Source organism: Ursus arctos, unplaced genomic scaffold (genome assembly GCF_023065955.2).
Source record: "Ursus arctos isolate Adak ecotype North America unplaced genomic scaffold, UrsArc2.0 scaffold_3, whole genome shotgun sequence".
NCBI lineage: Eukaryota > Metazoa > Chordata > Mammalia > Carnivora > Ursidae > Ursus > Ursus arctos.
Window position 1 is genome coordinate 74,695,714 of NW_026622985.1, and position 24,151 is coordinate 74,719,864.

At 38.3% G+C, this 24,151-nt stretch overlaps 1 protein-coding gene and 1 non-coding gene across 11 annotated transcripts in view; both read right to left on the reverse strand.

Annotated features, from left to right (window-relative positions):
* CADPS2 (calcium dependent secretion activator 2) overlaps positions 1-24,151 on the reverse strand; it is a 513,662-nt gene that overhangs the window by 62,046 nt on the left and 427,465 nt on the right. For all 10 annotated transcript variants that reach the window (XM_044387950.3, XM_044387934.3, XM_044387928.3 and 7 more), the window contains one exon: positions 12,437-12,593. In XM_044387950.3, the coding sequence (XP_044243885.1) occupies positions 12,437-12,593 (157 nt within the window). The remainder of the gene's footprint in view (positions 1-12,436; positions 12,594-24,151) is intronic.
* LOC113267250 (small Cajal body-specific RNA 20) lies at positions 9,920-10,056 on the reverse strand. Its single transcript, XR_003320660.1, has one exon. It is a non-coding gene; the product is annotated as a small Cajal body-specific RNA 20 (non-coding RNA).

Sequence of the window (24,151 nt, forward strand, 5' to 3'; positions counted from 1 at the left end):
ATTCTCAAAGTAAAAACATGTTCGTTTAAAAATATACATCATGGCTGGGAAAGGGATTTCTGAAGAGATGATATTTTAATTGAGCCTTAGTGACAGGGGAGCCATTCACGGGAGATTTGGAGGAAAGATCTCCAGGTAGAGGGAACAGCTAGTACGAAAGTTCTAAGCAAGGAACAAGCTGGTGTACTTCTAGAAGGACGAGAAAGCCAGTGTGGCAGGGTAGAGTGAGAGAGGGGAAAGAAGAGTCCAAGATTATGTCTAGACAGTAGGACGTGGTGAGAAGTATGGGTTTTATTGGATACAAATAGCATCATTTTTTTATTAGCATCATTATTTTTATTATTATTAAGCAGAGGAGTGCCATGATATAATATCTCTGGCTGCTGTGTGGAAAATGGAGTAGGTGATGAAGGACGGAAGCACAGAAGGTGGCTCGTGCTCAGTGCTTGACTGCGACAGACCAGGTAAGGGAGGACCACGATGATGATGGTGGCTTGGATGAGAGTGGCCGAGCTGGAAGATGGGGAAAAGGCTCTCAGTAATCCCATTCACTTTCATGTATCCAAATAGCTGCATATGCTTATATACAAAACCTACTAACTAGCAGTTTTAAAATAATGCCTCATAGAATAGCTAAATATGCCCCTTTCCCCACATAATCTTATTCAGGGTAAAATACCCTGAAATCTAAACAGTGTTTTAAAACTTGGGCAAAGTATGTGATGCTTACCACAGTGGCCTGAATTACTGTTTTAATGGATTCTGAAATTTGTCAGAGGCTGGAAAACTACAGACATGTAGAAGTGGGGTAGGAAGCAATTCTAAATACAGAGGAAAAGACAACCCTTTTTTTTTTCTATTTCTAGTTAATATGGTTTAGTATTTTTTGTGGTTAAATCATTCTTTCTGGATTATCTATACGCTAAAAGATTTCCTATTAAAGTGGGAATGATAATCATATTTAAAGATAAATGTCTTATTTAGGGGACTAATGTCATCTTAATGATGTTTTCATTAGCACTCTGAAAGGAGCTTTATTTATTCCCGGAGATTCAATCACAGAGCTAGAAGGTACTGTATAGATCATGCAGTTCAGTTCCTTTTGCCAAGTGGTACCTAAATAAGGATGCTCAATGTTAAGGATGAAATATTCTCACTCAAACCACCTAAATCACGGTGGTAAGCAAATTAATAAATATTCTCATATCTGAATTTATTGACTCTCCATTTAAGAACTCTTTCTCTTCCTCCTCCTCCTTGCCCGCATTTTTGGAGTGTCAAGCATGAGGCTAAGTCCTTTATATGCATTCTCTCATTTAATCATCACAAAAACTCTGTGACAGAAGCACTATTATTTTTTTCATTCTTATCAATAAGGAAGTTGAGGCACAGAGAATTTAGGGGCATGGGGTGAAGTCATCTGGTCATTAGACAATAGAACAAGAGCCCCCTCTTAACCTCCATAGACTATATTACCATCACCCCTCAATTTACATTACCATAAACTATTACCATCTTTCTTTCTTTCTTTCTTTCTTTCTTTCTTTCTTTCTTTCTTTCTTTCTTTCTTTCTTTCTTTCTTTCTTTCTTTCCTTCCTTCCTTCCTTCCTTCCTTCCTTCCTTCCTTCCATCCTTCCATCCATCCATCCATCCATCCATCCATCCATCCATCCATCCATATAGTCGTCCAACCTATGAATAGCATATCAGCATCTTTTAAGACCTAGAAATACAGAGCTTTTTATAGGTAGAAAAAAATCTTAAAAATGACAAACGCATTACTCCACATCTTAGATGAATTATATGTTTTTAGAATTAGAATTTTGAAAAACTCAGTTACACTATGAAAAAGTCAAGAGATTGAAGAAAACTATTATAGTCAATGAGCTGAAAAACGAATTAACATTGAAATTATTTAATGTGCTTACAATATACATCGAAAGCTGGACAACTTTATATTGCTATATAGCTAGACTGTAGCCTAACTCTTAATTTATATGGCCTACTAATAAAAAACAGAAAGACCCTAGGCTCTACATCTTGATAGGTGCTGTTAAGCACTGTCATTATTTCTAGTCCAAGACACACTCACTTAAGAAATTATTACATCTACGAATGAGTACTCTACCTCATCAATTCAAATGCTTCTTTATTATACATTTAGAGATTAGGTATGTTGGCTATTAAGTCATACTTAGTTTGTTAAAATGAAGAAGCACATAGGAGAATCAACACTCAATGTTGTTATTAAATGTTATAATGATCCTAAGATTAAGTACCAGTTGACTCAAATGTAATTCTAGCAAGTGCTCTCTTTTTTGATACACTTGATAAGCAGTGAATTCATTAACTTGTTAAATAAGACTCCTTCTCTTGTATTCCCACCATGTGAGCAAAAACAGAGATTGTCCACCAGATCACTATATCAGTACCTGGTAATTATACCACAGGCTTGGCCTTTACTTCCTACATTTAATTAGGAATCAAGACCTGTGTATTTTTTTTTTAATTTAAATTTTAGGTAGTTAACATACAGTGCAATACTGGTTTCTGGAGCAGAATTCACTGATTATCACTTACATACAACACCCAGTGTTCATCATAACAAGTGCCCTCTTTAATACCCATCACCCAGTGTATTTTGTATCCTTAATATCCTTCTTAATACGTCCCTTCCTCTCTTCATCACCACTGCTGTTGCCCTACTTCTAACCTTCTCATCTCCTGCCTTGATTAGTGCAATAATCTCTTTCCTGGTCTTCAGGATCCTATTTTCCCTTTGCCTATCTTCTTCAAATCTCGAAGCAGAGGGGCTTGCCAAAATATAAAACTAATAATGTCCTTCCTAAAGATTATAATCTTTGAGTGGATCATCACAACAAATTCTAAAAACTTTTGGATGATATGAAAGCCATCCACGATTTACCTTAAAAATGATCTCTCTGGATCATCTCTGTTGCCTGACTCCCATATTTCCTATGTGCCAGCCATAATGATTTGCATGGTTCAATTTAAGCCTACACTTAACTCTTCCAAACTTTTCTGGAAATGCTTTGTTCTGCTGTCTCCTTGCCCAGTTACTGGTTTCACCCGTCTTCTCTCCACCCCATACAGGCTTCCACTGTGGTCCACAGCATCCTTCTGCACCTGTTGATGTTTCTATTTCTCCTTACAAGGGTGCAAAGTCCTTGAGGGAGGGACCATGTCTGTATTCTTAGTATCCAGCAAGATGCCTGGCTCCGAGCAAGTGTTCAAATATTTGTTGAATGAATAACTACATGAATACAACATTAAGATGACTACATTATTCAGGAAACTAAGAACTTATTGATGCTTGCATGTCTCTTCATATTTTATATAGAATATACAGTATTAAAAAATATTGGTATGAAAATCCTATTTTTGATACACGTCCAAGGTCAGATTGCTAAAAGTTCTGGTGGATATGGATGTTGGCTATTTTATGTCTCATATTTTAATGAATGTGGCAAAGGGAGGATAGTTTCTATTCAGTCATGACTCTTGATAGCAAACTTTCACATCCTGAAGATGGGGGAGAAAATGGAGTTTTCCTATATTTCCTAAAACCTGTCACAAATGCTTAATTCTGGCCAAAAGTCTGCTCATGTTTCAGCAGAGTATCCCTTTTTTCTTTTTAAAAATCAAATTATAGATCTGTTTTCCAAAGTTTTAGAAAACTGGCAATTGGCAGTATTATTTCTTTGGTAATTAGACTCAGGAAAGGGGAGGGAGGGAGGGTGGGAGGGAGGGAGGGAGGAAAGGAGAGAGGGGGAAACAGAAGAGGAGAAAGGAGGAGAGATTAAGAAAAAATGGAGAGGGGACAGGAAAGTAGAGAAAGCTTGGTGTCAAAAGGCCGGACTACAGAAATACACACGCACTATACTTGTGTATGGAAATGTATGCTCTTTTTCTCAGTTGCCCATATGCCAGTTTGCATTCCACTCCTCTCAGGCACTGCCAAAAGCCCTCTTAATATGTAGCCCCAGGCATGAGAATGAGTGCTTCTATCTTCTCCATCTGGTTTTGTAAGGATAGGTTGTGATTTGGGGCTGCCACCTGTCCAAATCAAGCCTCTCTAAGATACCCATTCTAACAGCTCATTGGAAGAAACAAGTTCTCAAATGTGGCCTTATCCAAGAATGCTTCTGACATTATATCTGAGGTGTGGAATAGAAAGGACTGCTCAGGAGTCTAAAATAGTGGTTACAAGAATGTAAGTGGAGGACCAGCATCCACTTTGTTAAATCATCTTTTTCCCCCCAAAGATGCCACGTTTCCAAATATCACCTTGTCAGAAAATAATGAAGCATCGATGACATCAAGCCCCACAGTACAATTAGAAATGGCAAAAAGAAAGCAAAAGGCTTAAATAAAAGGTAAACTAGGGATGCAGATGTGCCCAATTATTTTGAACAGCCCAATAATTAATAAATTAGTGTTGATTATTTACATACTAAAAAGAGTCTTACATTTACAAAAGTACTTGTCATAAGCTTTTAAGAGTAAGATTTCGACAGAGAATTTAAACTATGATCCAATTAATAACAATTACTGAGATGATAATCACTGGATAAATGAAGAATAAGCAGATAAAAGAGTTCCCGTATTCTTTTTAGGGTAAAAATTTGCTGTTGACTCCTGACCCCATATAACCTAATTTTATATTATGCCCCCCCAATTAGTCAGCGTTAATGGATTACTAGGAAGAATGAATGACTTCCCCCACTAAAGTTCTAGATAGGCACTTCAGAAGAAACTAGTAATTCATGACCAGCAAAACAAACAACACCGACCACAATAAAAACAAGACTTTGCCCTAAGACAACAATTATTTGAGGGACTACAAACTGTAGGGATCCTAAACAATGAAAGCCCACTGGACTAAGATATAAAATTAGCAGGCCATTCTCCATCCTGACCAATGCATATAATGAGGATTCCTATCACTGAAAATATGAACATGGGCTTCAGGAGAAAAGTCAGGACGACTGCACCCTAGAACAGACCTATGTAAAAGGAAGAAAATATACACAACCAAACAAAAAATCCCCTGAGATCTAGGAATAGCACCCAGCCAAGAATCTGGAACTTTATTTAGGCACTCAATACATGTGTTTACTGAATAAATACCAACAAAAATCCACTGTCTAAAGGACTCTGAGAGTGTGCTTTTTAAGTGGAAGAGGAATCTCACTGGGTTTTTTCTTTTCTTTTTTTTTTTAAGATTTTATTTATTTATTTGACAGAGATAGAGACAGCCAGCGAGAGAGGGAACACAAACAGGGGGAGTGGGAGAGGAAGAAGCAGGCTCATAGCGGAGGAGCCCGATGTGGGGCTCGATCCCATAATGCCAGGATCACGCCCTGAGCCGAAGGCAGACGCTTAACCGCTGTGCCATCCAGGCGCCCCTTATTTTCCTTTTAATTAAAACCTTGATAGGTAAATTTATATAGTTTGGTAATATTTAATTTGTACATTTACTAGCATAACAACCTCCTAAAACCACATCCAATTCTTCCTTTCCCCTTGGTGCACTTGTGAAATATTACCTACCTACCAACCTACCAAAGGAGCGAGAGCCCTGGTGTTATAATGTTTCCTATATTTTGGACAACAACTCCAAATCCAACAAATCCAAGTTTAGAACTATAATTAAAGGTGCCATAGTACAGTACATATAATTGAGTTATATTTTTATAAACTATTGCATTATAGTGAGTAGGGTATATATGTCCATATGCTCTACTAGAGGATATATTTTTAAAGGACCAGAACTGTTTTTAATCCATGTTTCTGCAAGGTGACTGGGATTTGTAAATTTTAGGCATTCAGCACCTGTTTCTTGCAGAATTCAGGAAAAAACAATATAAACATTAACCAAGGCTTAAAGATAAAGAAGTCTCACAGTCCTGCAGTTCTCATGCTGTCTTTTATGAGATTAATATAAAAGCCAAAGGGAAAAATCTGGAACTTTATTCCGGCTATGTACACAATGCTTGCTCTAGATGATGAAAATGATTGAGAATGGCTGTAACATGGTCAACAGCCCTCAAATGTAGGGTTCTTGGTGCTCATGGCCTTCAGGACTTACAGAGGTTTCTGTCAATCTACTGTGAAGGACACACAGGCCTTTAAGAGCAGGTTATTTTCTTGCAGGCATTAAGTTCTCCAAAAATATAAAAAGCAGACAAAGAATTTAAAATGTCTACCTGCAGTAAAGAATCTAGAGCAAGACTGTGGAACTCAGCTAAAAAGAAAATGCTAGTAACTTCTTGTTCTTATATTTACTATACACTCTGGCAAAAAAAATTCTGACATAGAATTTTGAATCCAGTCAACTCTGGAAATTGGAATTAAATAAATTTTCACATTTTAGTGGTCATCTCATCATTTATAAAAGTGCCTAGTTATAAAACGAGGCTGGTACACAGCAACAGCCCTGCTACAGTCTAGAAGTTATATCCGTTCTGCATTGTTCCTAGCAGATGTATGTACAGATGTATCTATAAACACCAATTCGTGAATTTCAGATGCACAGCTCATTTAAGTGCTTGGGGTAGAATACCACGCAGGTGTCAGCCCTCCATATTTCAAAGCTTGAAGATTAACCTCATGTACAATATGGTGACCTAACAGTTCTTCATTTGAAAGAAATCTGAAAAATAATCTCTGATACAGCCTAAGTGTGAGAATAACCCAGCGGGATTTCCACTTCTTCATTTCTTAATGAGTTTTTTGATAATGAGAGGTGACTTTGCCAGTCACTCTGGGCTCTATTATGGCTAATTTGACTCCACTTCACTCTCCTTGTTAATTATTAACACTAGCCTTTTTATCCTCATGAGACCACATTCCAATTTTTCTTTTTTTGATTTTTATGAGCCCATCTTTATGAAGGTGAAAGTCTTGGAGAATAGGTTTTCACTTAGTGGAGAGCCCGAACATTTATTATTCGTTTAGGCAGAGACGCTGCGACATTGATTATATAAGCACGGGTGTTCTTCAGGATGGCGTTAATGTGCTAGCAATGTGAAAAGGCTGTTAATTAAAGAAGAAGCACCGTGGTATTTTTCACTTGGGAATCCGTCCCCAAAAGAATGGTCATTTGCCACTTGCTAACATATCCACAGATTAAAAGGTGACTAGCTCCAAGGGTTTGCCTTTCAGTAGTGCTGAAAGAAATGATTTGTGCCATTTGCAGATGGCTCTCATTTGTCGGAAGCGGTCACTTGCCGTATCTATTATCGACAGGACAATTGCGGAAGACAGCATGCAAGGGTAGAATCTATTTGTACTAGCTTTTTAGTCGCACAGCATCATTTAACTATCATGCTAATTGCTTCGTTATGAAAACATTTATTTTCCCTCGATTTTAATACAACTCTTTCTCAAGACTGTTTCCTTAGATACCATTTAAAGTGATTACCCATTTAATTATCTCTTTAGTTGGGGGGAGTGGGTCAGGGTGGACGGAGGTAGGATGGAGGGACAAGCAGGAGCTCAGTCTTTTCTGGACAGAAATGAAGGAGCCGGAGTTTGTTTTCATCATCAGTCCTGCTCTGGGAATCAGTGGGTGAGTCTGTGAGGGGCGGGAGATTGGGGACAGTTGCTAAAATTATGGTGCAGCTGGTACTCTTCCCGTGAGGAAACACCACGTTTCATCTCCAAGGGCTCTTAGGGCTAAGACTTTCCCTAATCATGTCCAACTCTAAGGAAAGACGCATGCCCCGACAGAATTTTCTCCTCCTTAAAATAGAAACCGAATTTGCTGTTTTGAATCTTCTCCCCCACTTCTTAGCTGAGTCCCTGGCATTCTCATCATGGACGTTTTGTAACGTATGCGATAGGACCACATATACCATTCTCTGCTTCTCTCTGTACCCTTTCACCAACTCTCTTCCCCTGCCCCCACAACTCAAGGACCTTCTGAGAATTTTCTAAGGTAAAAAATAAAACTTCAAGCAATTTCCTATCTTTCTTTAAAAGATTATATTATTTTATAAATGCCCCAGCACCTGCGTTTGTTAGTACAGATCCCCCACTGAACTGGAGACGACCACGTGAGCACCTCCCCGCCGCGGTCCCCATCAGCAAGCTCCTGCCTGGGCGCATCGCCTCTTAGGGATTTAGTTTCCTCGCCTGGAAGGCGAAGCACTTTGTCGAAAATCCTGTCCATTTTCCAAAAGATACACATCTATTTTAAAATATCAAAGCATCAAGATTTTAATAAAAGAAAGATGGTAAACTATCAGTGGGGACATCTGAATTATTCATTGAAAAACAACACCCCAAACAACTTGGCCACCAGGTTTTCAAGGCACAAATAAAGTAAAAATTCTAACTAATACCCCCAACTACTTGGAGATGTGTTAGTAATTTTTATTTTGGCAAAGCAAACATAAGCATGCAACATTATGGTCAATCACAACCATTTAAAATCTATATAATTAGTTGTACAGCACATGTGAGGTAACAGCAAACACTGTTACTTAGCAAAATACTTCCTCTTCCAAGACTGAACCTTCGGAGCAGTCTGTTTCTATCACTCCTGGCAAAAGCTGTAATTAATTAGAATTTGGGCTATAATGTTAATTGGGTCAATGTGGTAGAAGTGGTCATACCACGGCAGTGATGTAAGGCTCCTTCTTTCTACGTGGGATTAAAGGGACAGAAGTTTTATGTTTTCCTAAAGCTTTCCAAAAAGGTCAATATGGGGACAGCGAAAGGTTGACATTTAACATTTGGACTGAGTTCACTAAATCACCACCTGAATATTGCAGGAATTTAATAAAACAAGCACATAATTATTAACAAAATTCTTCATTATTATCAAGAGCGATATCAATAGCAAAAAAAGAATATGTTTTACCAATTATTAAGATGCTCGGTGGTCTTGGCTTTGGATAGTAACTGGTGAGTTTGAGGTGAAAGTCACTACATTCTATTTCAATTCCCCAGACTCTCCCGCACTCCCGATACCAAAAGGAAATTATGGCACTGGGGAACTTTTCTATTTACCTCACTACATGGAGGAGCTGTTTTTCTCTGAAATAATTGATGTTTTTTCAATTCTGTTAATCACTGCAAAATCAAAGCCAGGATCTAGACTTACCCCCATGCTGACTCGCTCAAAAGAGATCAGTAACAAATGCTTCCATGTTTTAACTGAATCACGTACGACAAAACAACATAACTATACGTTATGCATTTAATAGTAGCCGATGCCACAGACATGGCTTTCAACAGGAAAGGGAGTAGGCAACTCTTTTGAATTAAATATTTGCAAGTCTAGATAAAAATTAAATTTCTGCTATTCTCATTTTGGTGATTTTTTCCCCCCACGGTTCCACCGAAAGTGGTTTATTGCTTTAGAACAAGATAAGATGATTTCAGAACTTTTGTTAGTGAAGAAAAACTGTTAGAACTTGAAAACTTTTCTGTAACATTATTTTTCAGTCGATGGAAGTAGGCACTTCAACACAGAAAACTTCCTGCCTGCGACCGCATGGAGTGTGAGCTGTCCAGCTCGATATAGCTAAGGGCTTAGAAGCGGGGCTTGTGCTCGCAGCCGGTGCCCCGAGTGTCAGGGCTGACCTCCTTGCCCTAATGCCCACGGCACTCCCTCTTCTCCAGCACCCACTCCTGGCTCTTCCTCACCCCCCACGCCCTGCAATCCTGTGCAGAACCCCATTTAGGTGTGTTTGTTAGGTGTTGTCTATGGGGCAGGCAGGAGGCCAGGCTACTTTTGGGGCAATGCAGGCCAGGATGAGCTCATGGGAGCCTGGCACTAGCCAAGGAGAGCCAGAGGTCCCATGCCCAGTGCTGCCACTTCACACCCTAGTCTGGCTGTGGGGTCAGCAGGCCTGGTACAGACCAAGTGGGGGCTCCCAGCAACTACAGATGTCTGAGACAGGAAAACAAAGCTGCCAGCTCGTGGCAGCCCCAACAATCATCCTCAAGGGCTGATCTTGGCCTCCAACCCTGGCTGAGGAGAAAAGGGAGCTCCCCCCGCCATCGCCCCATGAGAGAGAGGCATTTTAGCGTTTAGCGTTCTTGCATTTTAGCGTTCTTGTTGATATACTCTCATAAATTTACACTTGCAATGCAAGAACTCTTTTTAAAAATAAATATTAAAGGATGCTAATTCACTGGAGTTGCAGTGGGGGTTCCCCTGGCAAAATTTCTAAGAAGTCTACGCTTATTTTCTCCATAAATAAATCCCAGTATGTTGAATAAGTTAAATCATCTTTACTGTTTGACTGTGAACATTGGTAAGTGCCCCATCTTTGAATAAACTCCCCAATAAATCTAAATACGGTCAATTATTGAGTTTTTGTGCAAATGGAGAAAGCAATGCTAGAAATAAGCCTATGCTTATTTACTTTCAGCTAGGGACTTAATGAATAGATGTATTTTTGGCCCAGCTTTATTGTCTTAAGGTAATATTAAACCTGAGTTATTTCTTAGCAGAAAACGAACAATGCTAAAAGACTGGGAAAAGGAGAAGGTCATTTAGAGTCCTCTAGCTGCCAGGAGGGAACCAAAGTACAACTTAAAAGCTGGCTGGTCATCGTTTGCAGAATGAATGATTCACATACAGATAATTTAGTGTGGGGTTAGCGACTTCTGAGAGCAGACATTGTGGTTAAATCTGAATTGGGCAATGGAGCTTAGTTCTTTGGCTTTCTAACAGGATCTTTTGGAAGTGAAATTGGATAGGAGATGAAATTGCTTGAAAGAGTTGAGACTGAAATTTTCACAGACTAATATCTATAATGTTTATTTTGTATCTACTATACGTGAGCTACTATGGGATTAATCCTCACCACCAATGACACTGTAGGTACTATTGTTTTCCTTCCTTTATAGACGAAGAGTCTGACGTCCACAGAGGCTGAGCTGTTGTCAACGCTCAAGTTGCAAGTGGTAGAGACAGATGTGAATCTATCTGGCATCAGCGTTCATGTTATTAATTACTAACAATGACACCTCTCTTCTATAACAGAGGTTCTTAACCTGCTGTCCTAAATCTGACGTCCATGGGAAGGCTAATACTACACAAAATTTCATATTAGTATGGATTCCACTCCCCCGAGTAAAACAGTTTTATCAGAGATTCAAAGGGATGAACAACCAAAGAAGTAAAGGAGTGATAAACAAAACCATAAAAGTAATTTTTTAAAAAGCAAAAACAAATGTAATGCATGGATTTAAGTTTAAGCCTAGAAGTACACAGTAGGGGTGTCCTGGAAAGAGAGCGCTAAAAAGCTCTGGAGTTTTAAAATACAGCAAGTAGGAAATGTATCACAGGGGGGCTAAGCTCCGTGGCGAGTTAGAGCAGCGTGAGCTGCAGGAAGACAGGGCTGGGGAGGGGCACCTCTCCTGGGGGTCTGGGTTGCTCGGGGCACACTGTGAGCACGGTGTTCTTCACGGCACCACACTCCAGGGCAACACTGAAAAATGGAGTGAGGTCTGGGCCGGGGAAGGTGGAAAGAAGGGTAACGGCACAGAAACCCTATCATGTGAGGAAGAACTGAATGACCTCGCAGCAATGGCTCGGAGAAGAAAATGCACAATCGTAGAACACTGTTCCATCCATCAAGCAGAACAAGTCAGAACCAGAGGGTAGGAGGAGGCAGAGATCCACTTGGTCTACAATGGGAAAAACTGTATAGAAGAGGTAACTGGTGACGCTTTGATCACTGCAAGTGTTCACGCAAAGGCTGTCAGCAGTAACCAAAGTTGGGTTTAAGGGAAACTTCAAAAAGAGTCATTGTAGGAAAGGGCTAGGAATCTGTATGTTAAGAAATGTCCCTACGAAGTCCTGATGTAAAACTAGGTTTGTTCCGGCCGCTAGGACACCACACATCAGAAAATTCACAAACATTATTGCATGGAAAGAAATGTCTCAGCAGAGGACCTTTACATTCTCTTAAATTTCTCAATACTGAGAGAGCAACCCATACCACACAGCAATGTTACACAATCATCTATGGAAGTAAATTCCTCCCAGGCAAACAATATTATCAGAATACATATTAGAAACCTTAACAAAGCAGGAATTCCTAGAATTATGACATATTTCTAAGGTGTCTTTCAGAGATGTAAGTATTCTCAAGTGCTTTAGAAATGCTAACTTTTGAAGATTTTCTGATTCACAAGGTGCAATGAGAAAGATGTCCATGTTAGCAGGAGGGTAGAAACAAGAGGAATTTCAGAGACCAGGGGAGCAAGGTGGGCATGTTACTGGTTCCCCCCAGAACCCCACCTGAAAAAGTCAGGGAGACTGAGCAGACACTAATGTTATCTATGTCAATCTTGTGGAGTGAGTGTGAGAGCTCTGTAAATACACATTCACACAACATTCTCTCCGTCCCTCCCCATTTTATATACTAAAGAAAACGTGAGTGCTTACTGTCATTTCTGAGGAAATTATTGAGCAGTTGGAAAAGAGGAAAACTATCCCAGGAGTCTTGAGGTTGGGCCTCCAGTGCAGTATCCATATCTACTGTGAATAAAGCCCAAAATTTCTCCGCATGCTCTGCCAGTAAGTCAGGCCACCAGGCAAATGCCTGTAAGAGGATAAAGAAACAATGTAAAATTAGATTACTTCTTAGAAACACAAATATTGTGCCACCTGAAAACATGTCACTGAGAATGAAATTGTAGAATGTTGTAGAACAGGATACCACATTTTAAAATATTTCTACTCACAGAAAAAAAGAGATATTAGAAATACATAAAATATCATAGTTATGTTTAAATTATAAGCTACTAAAATTTTTTCCTTTTTTAAGTATTTTTCAAATGTTCTAGATTAAACATGTATTTTTAAAGTGAAGCAATAAGTGTCATTTTGCATTTTAATTCTATTTTAGATTTCATATTTTATTCAATGCCAAATTTGCTTATTTAAAATTTGTGTATACAATTTCTTCCCACATTCAAAAAATAGTACTTTTTATTTGTAGTACTTTTAAAAATAAATCTAAGGTCTAAAGCTCAAATACACTTTCATAGAGAGGGATTTCCAGACCCTCCAATGTACATTAGGTACTGTAGGTAGGTAGTCTTATCAAGTCTCACATAGCCTCTCTGATGCTTAGCATTTTAATTTCACAAGTCTTGGAATTGCATATATGACTACATATGTGAATATTTTAATTTCTGCCTCTTAAATTAGACTGTAAACACTACAAAGACAAGTCTGTATATATTGTTTATTACTTTATACTCAGCTGGTTATTTACTGGTGCCTTTTAGATAATGGTAATAATCACCTTAAAAAATCTGCTGTTTAGAGGAGTGAAAATAACATTTACTTTTTAGAAAGTTCTTGAAAACAATGTGGTCTGATGATGGATCACAGCACCAACACCACCTGCCCATGGAACCTAGCAGCAGGCCCAATTTCCCGTGGTCCCTGCCAGCCAGCTGGCCCATAAACCCTACCAACCACAAAATTGCCAAATTGTTCCCTAAACTGCTAAGTAGATAAACATGACTGTAAATAATGAGTTTGGGTTTTGTAAAGAAACATCAAATCCAAATCAGATAACTCATACTGAAATACGAAGTTTTAAGTGTCTTTTTCCCTCAGATCTATTTGATTTAAATAAAGGAGCGAACTATAACATAGGAAACTGTAAGATTTTGAATGTGGCATACATTTTAGAAGTTGGTCCAGTTAATTAAAAATACCTTTAACAGAGAGTCAAGTTTCCTAAGAAATGCATATTTAGATAAATAGGAGAAGACACTTACAGCCAGTACGTTCTTCTTCCCAGAGCCTTAGCTGGGACTGTCAACAGAAAATTTAATATAGCAGTCTTGTATTTTAAGCTCAAGCTTTTGGGGATACAATCTCAGGGCTTCTTTAACGTGCAAACTATAAATATAACTGCCATTATATGGTAATGGGAGTTAACGAATGTAGAGTTCTCATGTAAAGATTAGAACATACTTTTTTCTTAGTCCTTCAAGGACAGACTTTCAAAGTATTTGATTCTACTAATCCCATGCTACAGTGAATAGACTGATTACTCTTCACTTTATAAACGTTGCTGGGCTATGTCAAATCTGATACCAACTGATCAAGTTGTGAGTTTCAGTTATGGATGAAAACTGTCTCAATTCAACTTTTATTACCCTCATCATGAGTATGCAGGGTGTTAACAAAAGCTTTTTTTAAAAAATCACAAAATGGAGAAATATTAATAAGAACTATTACCAGAAAAATTTGTTAATGGACACACAGTATAGAAGAAGTAAATTCTCATATCAATAACATAATGTGTGCTTGGGGGGGTAGTAAAAGTGTACTGTTTTTGTGTGTGATCAAATTTAAGTTGTTACCACTTTAAAGTAGACTGTCATAAGGTCTGGAGTCCAGTTAAAAGGTAAATCCTTGCCTTAAGAATAGTTACTTTAAGTGTAAATGAATTAAACTCCCCAATCAAGAGACACAGACTGAATGAATAAAACAAGATCCAACTATATGCTTATGAGAGATTTTAGATTTAAGGACACACACAGGCTGAAAATGAAGGAATGGTAAAAGATATGCCATATAAATGGTAACCAAAAGAAAGCAGGGGTGATTATACTTGCATCAAACAAAACAGACTTTAAGTCAAAAACTGCCATAATAGAAAAAGCGGGTCACTATAAATGATAAAAGGGTCGATTTACCAGCAAGATAAAACAATTATAAATATATATGCACCCCACCTCATAGCACCTAAATATATAAAACAAACATTGACAGATCTGAACGGAGAAACAGAAAGCCATACAATTACAATAGGAGACTTCAATAGTACACTTTCAATAATGAACAGATCTCATCCGGTTGGGAAATTAATAAGGAAACAGCAGATTTGAATAACACTATAGACCAAATGGATCTAACAGATAGATCTAGAACATTCCACCCAACATTTGCAGACTGCACGTTCTTCTCAAGCACACACAGAACAATACCCAGGATAAATCACATGCTAAGTCACAAAAAACTCAACTTTTGAAATCATCCCAATGGCAGTGGGATGAGATTAAAAATCAGTAACAAAGGGAAAACAGAAAAAAATCACAAATACACGGAGATAAACAAGACACTCTTAAATGACCATTGGGTGAAAGAAGAAATATAAGGGAAACAGAAAATATCTTGAGACAAACAAAAATGAAAACACAACATACCAAAATTTACTAAGAAGGAAGTTTATAGCAATAAGCCCTTATATTAAAAAAGAAGATCTCAAAGTACCACCTCATGTCATACCTCAAGAAACTAGAAAAAGAAGAACAAACTAAGTCTGAAGTCAGGAAAAGAAAGAAAAATAATTAAGATTGGAGCTCAAATAAATGAAATAGAGAATACAAAACAACAGATCAATGAAACAAAGAGTTAAGTTTCTTAAAAAATAATATCGACAAGACTTCCGACTAATAAAAAGACATAAAATGCAAATAAATAAGATCATAAATGAAAGAGAGGACATCACAACTGACACCACCGGAACAAAAAAGATCACAAGGGACCATTATCCAATGATTTCTTGAATATGACACAAAAAGCACAGACAACAAAAGCAAAAATACATAAATAGGACTACATCAAACTAAAAAGCTTCTGCATGGCAAAGAAAACCATCAACAAAATGAAAAGGCAACTTATGGAATGGGAGAAGATATTTGCAAAAAGTTTATCTAATAAAGTGTATAAAGAACTCCTACAACTCAATAGCGTGAGAACCCCAAATAACCTGAATAAAAGATGGGCAAAAACCTGAATGGACATTTCTCTGGAGAAGACTTACAAGCGGCCAAGAGCTATATGGATCATCATTAATCATAATATGATTTTCAAATGCACATCAAAGCCACAATGAGCTATCATCTCACACCTAATTAGGATGGCTATTATTAAAAAAACCCCCAAATGGTAAGTTTTGTTGAAGATGTAGAGAAAAGACAAGTCTTGTATACTGTTGGTGAGAATGTAAATTGCTATAGCCACTATGGTAAACAGTATGGAGATTTCTCAAAAAATTAAGAAGAGAAGTACCATGTGATCCAGCAACCCCACTTCTGAGTTTACATCTGGAAGAGTTGAAATTAGAATCTTAAACAGATATCTGTATTGCCATGCTCACTGCAGCATTATTCACAATAGCTAAGACATGGAAGCAACCTAAATATCCATCAACAGATGAATGGATAAAGAAAATATGACATTAATATATAATGGAATATTTTTTCAGCCTTAAAAAAGAAGGAAATCATGCCATGTGCAACAACATGGTCAAGCCTAGAAGATGTTATGCTGAGTGTAATATTCCAGACACAAAAGGACAAACACTACATGACCTCACTTAAATGAGGAACCTAAAATAGTCAGGTCCCTAGGAGCAGAGAGTAGAACGGGGGTTTCAGAGTGCTGAGTCTACGGCTATGCCACCCTGAACGCACCCGATTTCGTCTGATCTCGGAAGTTAAGCAGGGTTGGGCCTGGTTAGTACCTGGATGGGACAGGGTTGACTACCTCGGGGGAGTGTGAAACAGGGAGGTATTAGTGAAAGGGTACAGGATTTGGTTATACGACACAAACAAGTCTTAGAGATCTACAGCACAGTATAGGGCCTATAGCTTACCGCTATTATTATATACTCAGTGTTATGCTTAGAGGTTACATCTTGTGTTAAGTGCTCTTATCGTACACAAAAAAGTAATGTGGATTTCTCTGGCTATCCCATCTCAGTTTTAATTTGCATTTCTCTAATTATGAAAAGTTTGAACATTTTTTTCATATTTTTAAGGGCTCCATACTGTTTTTAGTGAATTGTTTTTCAGGTCTTTCCCCACCTTAACTTTTTTTTTTTGGTTATTAAGTAAACTCTACACCCAACATGGGGCTTGAACTCATGACCCCAAGATCCAGAGCCACATGCTCTATGGACTGAGCCAGTTGATGCCACACTTTCTCCCCTTTTAAAATTTATCTTTTGCTGGCGTTACAACATTTTAACCAAATAACTACAAAACATTCACACTTCCGTGCTATAGAAATTTTTATTATTCTTCCAATCCAAATTTATCACTTAAAAAAGAATTCATCATACTATAGCCAGAGAAGTCAACATTTACTTTCAAGAACTTTCTAAGAGATACATCGTTGTAAAACTTCATTTAATTTCTTCGAATGTAAATTATATTAAAACCACACAATAGTCAAACCACACACACACAAAAAAAGGATTATAAAATATCAACGCATTGGGTATTTTCTTTTTCTTTTTTTTTTTAAGATTTTATTTATTTATTTGAGAGAGAGAGAGAGACAGCTTGAGCGGGGCGGGGGGGCAGAAGGAAAAACCCTGATGAGTGTGGAGCCTGATGTGGGAGCTGCACATGGGGCTGGACGTGGGGCTGGGTGCGAGGCTCCATCCCAGGATCCCGGGATTGTGACCTGAGCTGAAGTCAGGCGCTTAAGCAACTGAGCCGTCTAGTCGCCACATCACATTGGATATTTTCTTAAAAACTTTTATCACAAGAATAATGTCCAATATATTAATAAAAAACATCACCATGTGATGAATTAATGGATGGCAAATATAAGAAACTGTTGCCTACAGGAAGAATACAAAGACTGTAGAGTTAGGGACATTTAATGCCCAGCTCAACATTCAGAACTTCAACTTCACTGCTACAAATATATAAATGTGAAAAACTACTGGGAATGCTATGCACTATGTCATGAGCTATTGCTCTTTCAAAATATTATCTTCGAATCCTTTTTAACCATCTACTAAAATGGGCATATGACAATGTAGAAGTAAACAAATAAAACAGTGTAATTTCATTACATATGTCTTGCTGTTGTCTTTGAGAGCTGCAGCAGTGACTGACCTGACACTCCAGGTCAAGCAGGAGAGAAACTAGTAAAAATGCAGTACGGGGCATCTCGGTAGCTCAGGTGGTTAAGTGTCCGACTGCTGATTTTGGCTCAGGCCATGATCCCAGGGTCGTAAGATAGAGCCCCTCATTGGACTCCATGCTGAGCATGGAGCCTGCTTAAGATTCTCTCTCTTTCTCCCTCTGCCCCTCCCTGCTAGTGCGTGCTCTCTCTTAAAAAAAAAAAAAAATTCAGTACTGCAAAGTAAGACCATTTCAAAGTCTCACTTCTAGCTTACAACCAATGCTTTTTCAAAAGATTAAAATTAAGAAAATAACAATGTTAGGTCAGGATTGTTTCCAGACTCGGAAAAATGTCCATAGCTCTTTTTAAAGTGAACTTGGAAGACAAAGTTACAGTGGGGATGAAATAAAATGGAACAGAATTAAAAAAAAAAAAAAAGTCGGGGTGCCTGGGTGGCTCAGTTGTTAAGCATCTGCCTTCAGCTTGGGTCATGATCCCAGGGTCCTGGGATCCAGCCCCACATCGGGCTCCCTGCTCAGTGGGCAGCCTGCTTCTCCCTCTCCCACTCCACCTGCTTGTGTTCCCTCTCTCGCACGCTCTGTCAAATAAATAAATAAAATCTTAAAAAAAAAAAAGAAAAAAAAGTAGCTTCCGGATGGCAAAATTTTGCCATCAACTCAAAATTTTCATTATGTTTTACAGAAGTAGATATCTGTGCATCAAATTGTATTCCTAATGAACGTAAGCCAATCTGTGATGAATGCTTATTGTTCTCCTAGAGGTGACTGGAGAAAGCTTTAAGCAATCACAGTCTTTGAAAAGAAAAGGCAAGGGTAACAGGCTGTTACCTTGAGAACGCAGGGCGGATTCTACACACATCCCCTCATCTTTTTTGCCATCCTGCTGGGTGTCAGTCATCTCATGCTGGACTGTCAGTAAGCGGAGAGGCTGTATAATGTCCTCCCTCGAGGACCACTTCATGGGAGACGGTAGAGGCTCCTGACATCAGGGTCTCCACCAGGGAGGAGGAAACCCCACTCAGAAACGCACCCATCAGTAGGGCGCCAACCAAGTCATGATTATCTGGGTTAAAGTCACCCTGGCTCTAATGCTAAGCCACTAATTGGTGTAAATGAGACGGCAGAGGCAGAAGGCAATGTTTAATTTGATTAGGAGGAAAGTACAAAACAAAACTTGATTACAATCCTTTAGCCAAACCATTTCTATCAAAGTTCTAACAATAAAAAAAATTTTACGCAGTGAAAACAATGTATGTGGCAAGGTGACAATACTTTGAAAGCTGTATTTGTTTTCTGATTGTCATTGGACACAGTGGCAGGTAAGAAGGGAGCCTGACACTGGAAGTGAGTACTGAGCTTCTGCACTTAGTGGGGAGACTTGAGAACTCCTGGGCAGATCAGTTCCCTGGGTGCATTTCCATTTCCACATCTGCACACTGGCAATAATAATACTTGTCCTAACCTCTCCTCTGGTTGCTGTTAAAATTCAATGAATATGAAAATCTCCTGATCTAGAAAAGTAAAAAAACTAATCATTACCAGTAATTACAGAAATGAGCTGAAATCGATACAGATCTTATAATGTGAGTTTAGATGTTTTACATGCCAAGTATTGTTCTAAAGGCTTTTTATGTGTCATGTTATTTAACCCTCGAAACAACCCTTCTGAAAAGGTAGATGCTATAACTATCGTTATTTTCTACAGTAGCAAACTCAGATTAAACGACTTGCCCAAAGTCAAATAGTTGGCAGGTGGCAGAACACTAACTGAATACGGGTCAGCTGGAGTGCAGAGATCAGGCTCTTAACACATGTAGACTCTCCTTCATTAAGAATATATAGCACATTACCTGTCCGTCTATCTGTATGTCTATCATGTTTTGCAGATCACACCACTGTTAATGTCCTGATTTTTTCTTGCAAGAGCATCTATAAATATCTTATTTCTTTATATCTTTTCTAATTTCTTTGAGGGCAGGGGCTTTTCATTACTTTTACCCTCACCATATAGCCAAAATTTGTCATTTACAACAACAAAAAAGAGGATGGCTCATAAATGAGCAAAAACAGTGAATCTGATTTGGGGATGCCATATGTGCTCATTTTTTCCCCAGGAAAAGATCAGTTTACAATCCTGTATTTCGTAGATGATCCTGAAAGCTCAGGAGATAGTCTAGTGTGTAGGATAACCCCCGGCCCCAATATACACACACACACACCTGGCTATGTAACACTGAGGGGCCATATTCTAGAAATATGTAAGCTCTTTTTAGGAACCAGTAGAATAGACTAGACGGTGACACCTAAGCCACTGTCAGACTAACCATAAGATTTTACAACTCTTTCAATTCAACAAAATCTCTCCCTAGTTGGGTTCATACATGAATATAAATATTGAAGTAACCAAGTATGATGATAAACTGAAAATACTTTAAAGCGTATATCAGGGTAAGATAGTACTCTTATTGTTATGTATTATTATATATATTACATATATAGTATTAAAAATTACTAAATAATTAACAAACATTTTTGGTACGATATTTATGCCCATGAAGTTCATTTGAGAGTCCCTGCTGCAAATGGAATTCTGCCTCCATAACTCTGCCACCTAAAAAAATCTTGCTGGTTACCTTCTTCCACAACGAGGGACATTTGTTCGACCAGAGGCTGATCTAACCCGAAACCTAAAACCACCCTTAAAAATGTGGGTTTATCTCACTAGCGGCTATCCAGTGAGAAATGCTATAGCATTTGTATAATGCTATGTAATTAATACAAATTCAGTTGTTGAGATTACTGTAATTTAGTTAGTAGTAGGTAATAAACAGATCTTGTTCATGAACAAATAACCAGACTTTAAGATGTTCCTTAGATATACACGCTAACGAGAAGAGCAAGGTCACAACGCACAACAAACGGGAAAAAATATCAAATACCCTTTCTCTTCCTGTTAGAATCCATCCAGAAACATAATCTGGTGCAGATACTGACATTCATGTGTGTGAGCATATGTGCAAATAGGTGTGTCCACGCTGAACTCCTTTCCTGTTCTGCCTTTGTTGCTGCAGGAGCCTGGGGCACGGGCAGCTCAAGTGCAAGGCGAATCAACTACGTGCAGCGAGCTGAGAGCCAACTATGCTGCAAATACCCAATTACTGCCAAACACCCTTTTTGCTTACAGTATCACTGACATGCTGGACAGTGTTACATTTAGACTATTTTAGGGACCTTAAATCTAGACTCTGCTGTAATAATAACCAACAAAGTAGCAACTTGAGCTGTGCTTGTGTTGACCCGGTTTCTTCCCTCACCCCTCTCCTGATATTTTCAGGACTCCATCCCCATTGGCAGGGTGCTAGGATACACCAGGCAGCAAGGAAAGAAAGAGAAGGAATGGAAAGGGACATCTCCAGGCTAGCACCATCAACGCTCCTGCATTTACATCCCTGCTGTGATGCCCGGTATGAAACTTGGCAGCAGAACCAGGGTCAGACAACCATGGCACCCCTCTACTGAATGAGAAATAACAATGTAGTTCACTGCAAAGTGCCCAGGTCTGGAGTCCTGCCACCGACCACCTGTGCACGTGTGGCAAGTTGCTCAACCTTCCTGGGACTTTATCAGTTTTCTTATCAGTCAAATGGTATATATGAAGACGGTGTGCTGGTGAGAGCCCAAGGCTTTCTCATTAGCATCTGGGACCTCCTGCTGTCATCAAAGCGAGGGGCCTTTGGATGGACAGTACACAGATCGTTTTGCCTACATTCTGGTCAGGCACAGTCTAGACACTGGAACGTGGAGACAGCCTTAAAGATTTTCTGGAAAGGATCTTAAGCTATCTTTTTAAAGAGAAAACAAATCAGAAAAAAGCCTGAGAAGAGGTTGAGCGGCCGTACAAGAGAAGGGAGGATTGTCTTATAAGCCAGTCACTGTCAAAAATGTGAAGGACACGAAAACTGCTTGACTGGGAAATTGCTGAAAGATCAAAACAACCTCTTAGCCCTGAAAGTAAACTGCCATTGTGAGAGAGGTAGAACAAAAGTAAAAGAAGCCTGCACAGGAGCCAATGGGAGGGCTCTGTGAGGCAGACATGTTGACCTCCACCAACGGAGCCGAGCTGGGTGCTCTCTCACGGAGTGAAGCGACCCCAGCTTGAACATCCAATCCAGCAGGATAAAGATCAGTGCAGAGTTCAGCCTCCTAATTCACTCTGGAAATGACTTCAGAATCAGACCAATTCACTCCCCAGTATTGTTCAGAGAAAAAGTTGGATCTTCTGGTTAAAAAAAGAAAAAGGCAGGGCATGTGGCTGGCTCAGTCATTAGAGCATGTAACTCTTGATCTCGGGGTTATAAGTTTGAGCCCTGTTGTTGGGTGTAGAGAATACTTAAAAAGATAAAATAAAAATCTTAAAAGAAGAAGGCAAAAAAAAAAAAAAAGAGAAAACCGAATTATCAAAATCCTTTCAGCTGGCCTTAATTACGCATGCAATTATTAATAAGACACATTTACCAAAACACTATAAGTGTAAGCCCATTCCAAGAAATAGTCTTTAATTGGAAGGAGAAATAAGTTGGCTTTAAAATTAACTATAATCAAAGTGGATTCTATCTAACCTTCACTAAGAGAGTTATTCCATGCTAGAAAAATAGTGGGAACAGTTTCACTCACCTCTCTTCCCTGATGGAATCCAAGAATTTGTAAGCATTGGGGGATGGAAAATGCCAAAGTGTTACAAAGCATTTTTAAAAGAGGTCATTATAATAGCTCTATACTTCAGCAAACAGTAGAACGATATTCATGAGTTATGATTATCTCTGTTCAATAAAGTCAACCATATTTTTGTGGATTAGAAAATATTATTTACATTTTAATTGTGTTTAGATACATTATCTTTAACAAGCATTTAGTCATTGCATGGAGTAGACAACATTTAATAATGTTTAAGAGAAAGGAAAGTAATTATTTTCCTTATGAGGGCAGGAAAATTAAACAGTATTTCTGTGAAATGTATGGGAATATTAGATGTACCTGTTTAGGTGAAATATACTGCAACTGAATACCCAATCAGAAATAATTTTTAATTCAAAAGGTCTAATACTCTGATGATAATGCCTTTTAACAAAAGACAAAGACAACACACACATATATTTTGTCATATAATCATTTTCATTGTAACATAGCTGTAGTACCAGCCTAGAAAAGATCCTCATGGGGATTCATTTCAAATTATTGAAGCAGCTGTTTCTTCAGTTTAAAATACAATATCCATAGCAAGTTCACACATGACAGATGCAAGGTAAAAACTAGATTCCATAGTGTGAGCTCAAAGCAGATGTTTTGAATGATCATATTTATAACCAGACACCATAAATCTTAGTTACCTATAGTAAGGTTTCATGAATATTCTTTTTTAAGAATTTGCTTAAAATGTACTTCTTATAGTTTCTTATATTTTTGAGAACTTGGCTTCATTACATACAAATATTCTATAAATTCTTAAGTATCTGGGCTTTCAAAAAAATTCTTGCCCATTTCATGTGCTTCTTCAGGAATAAAAGTACTGTTAGAGCACTGAAATTGGTTGTATTTATTTAATTCCATATATTTTCCCCACCCAAGTCATTCCAATTTTAGTACATGTGCTGCCAAAGCTGGCACTCCCCACCCAACTCAAAGTCCTAAAACTTTTTTAAAAAATAAACTCAAGACTATTTGGAAGAGTTTTAGGAAAGACTATTAGACAGACTTTAAAGTCTTAGAATAAGCAGTTCGCCTGGTGAAATACTACTCCATAGACTGAATGTTAATATATGATTAAAACCTTAGAAAAGTATGAACAATGCAGGCTTAGTGAAAATTTAAAGAAAAGTTTGATGGTAAGAATAAAAGACTAGTTATCAGTCATGCTAGTTATGGATGTCTTGTTTTTCATTCTGGTACAGTTTATCACTACTTTTCCTTTTGCACATTAATTTACATTTCTAGACTAAAGTGGTCATGGCACAGGGGGAGAAGCAAGCAATCTGGCGTCATGAGATGGGGTTTGTGCTCCAGCTTTGCTTCCTGCTACTGGTACATCTTTGGCAGATCTCATAAGCTCTCCCGTGTTCCATGACTGTTGTCAGGAATAGATAATAAATCATATATATAGACAACCCCTTTGTAACATATAGGAATTGTGTTT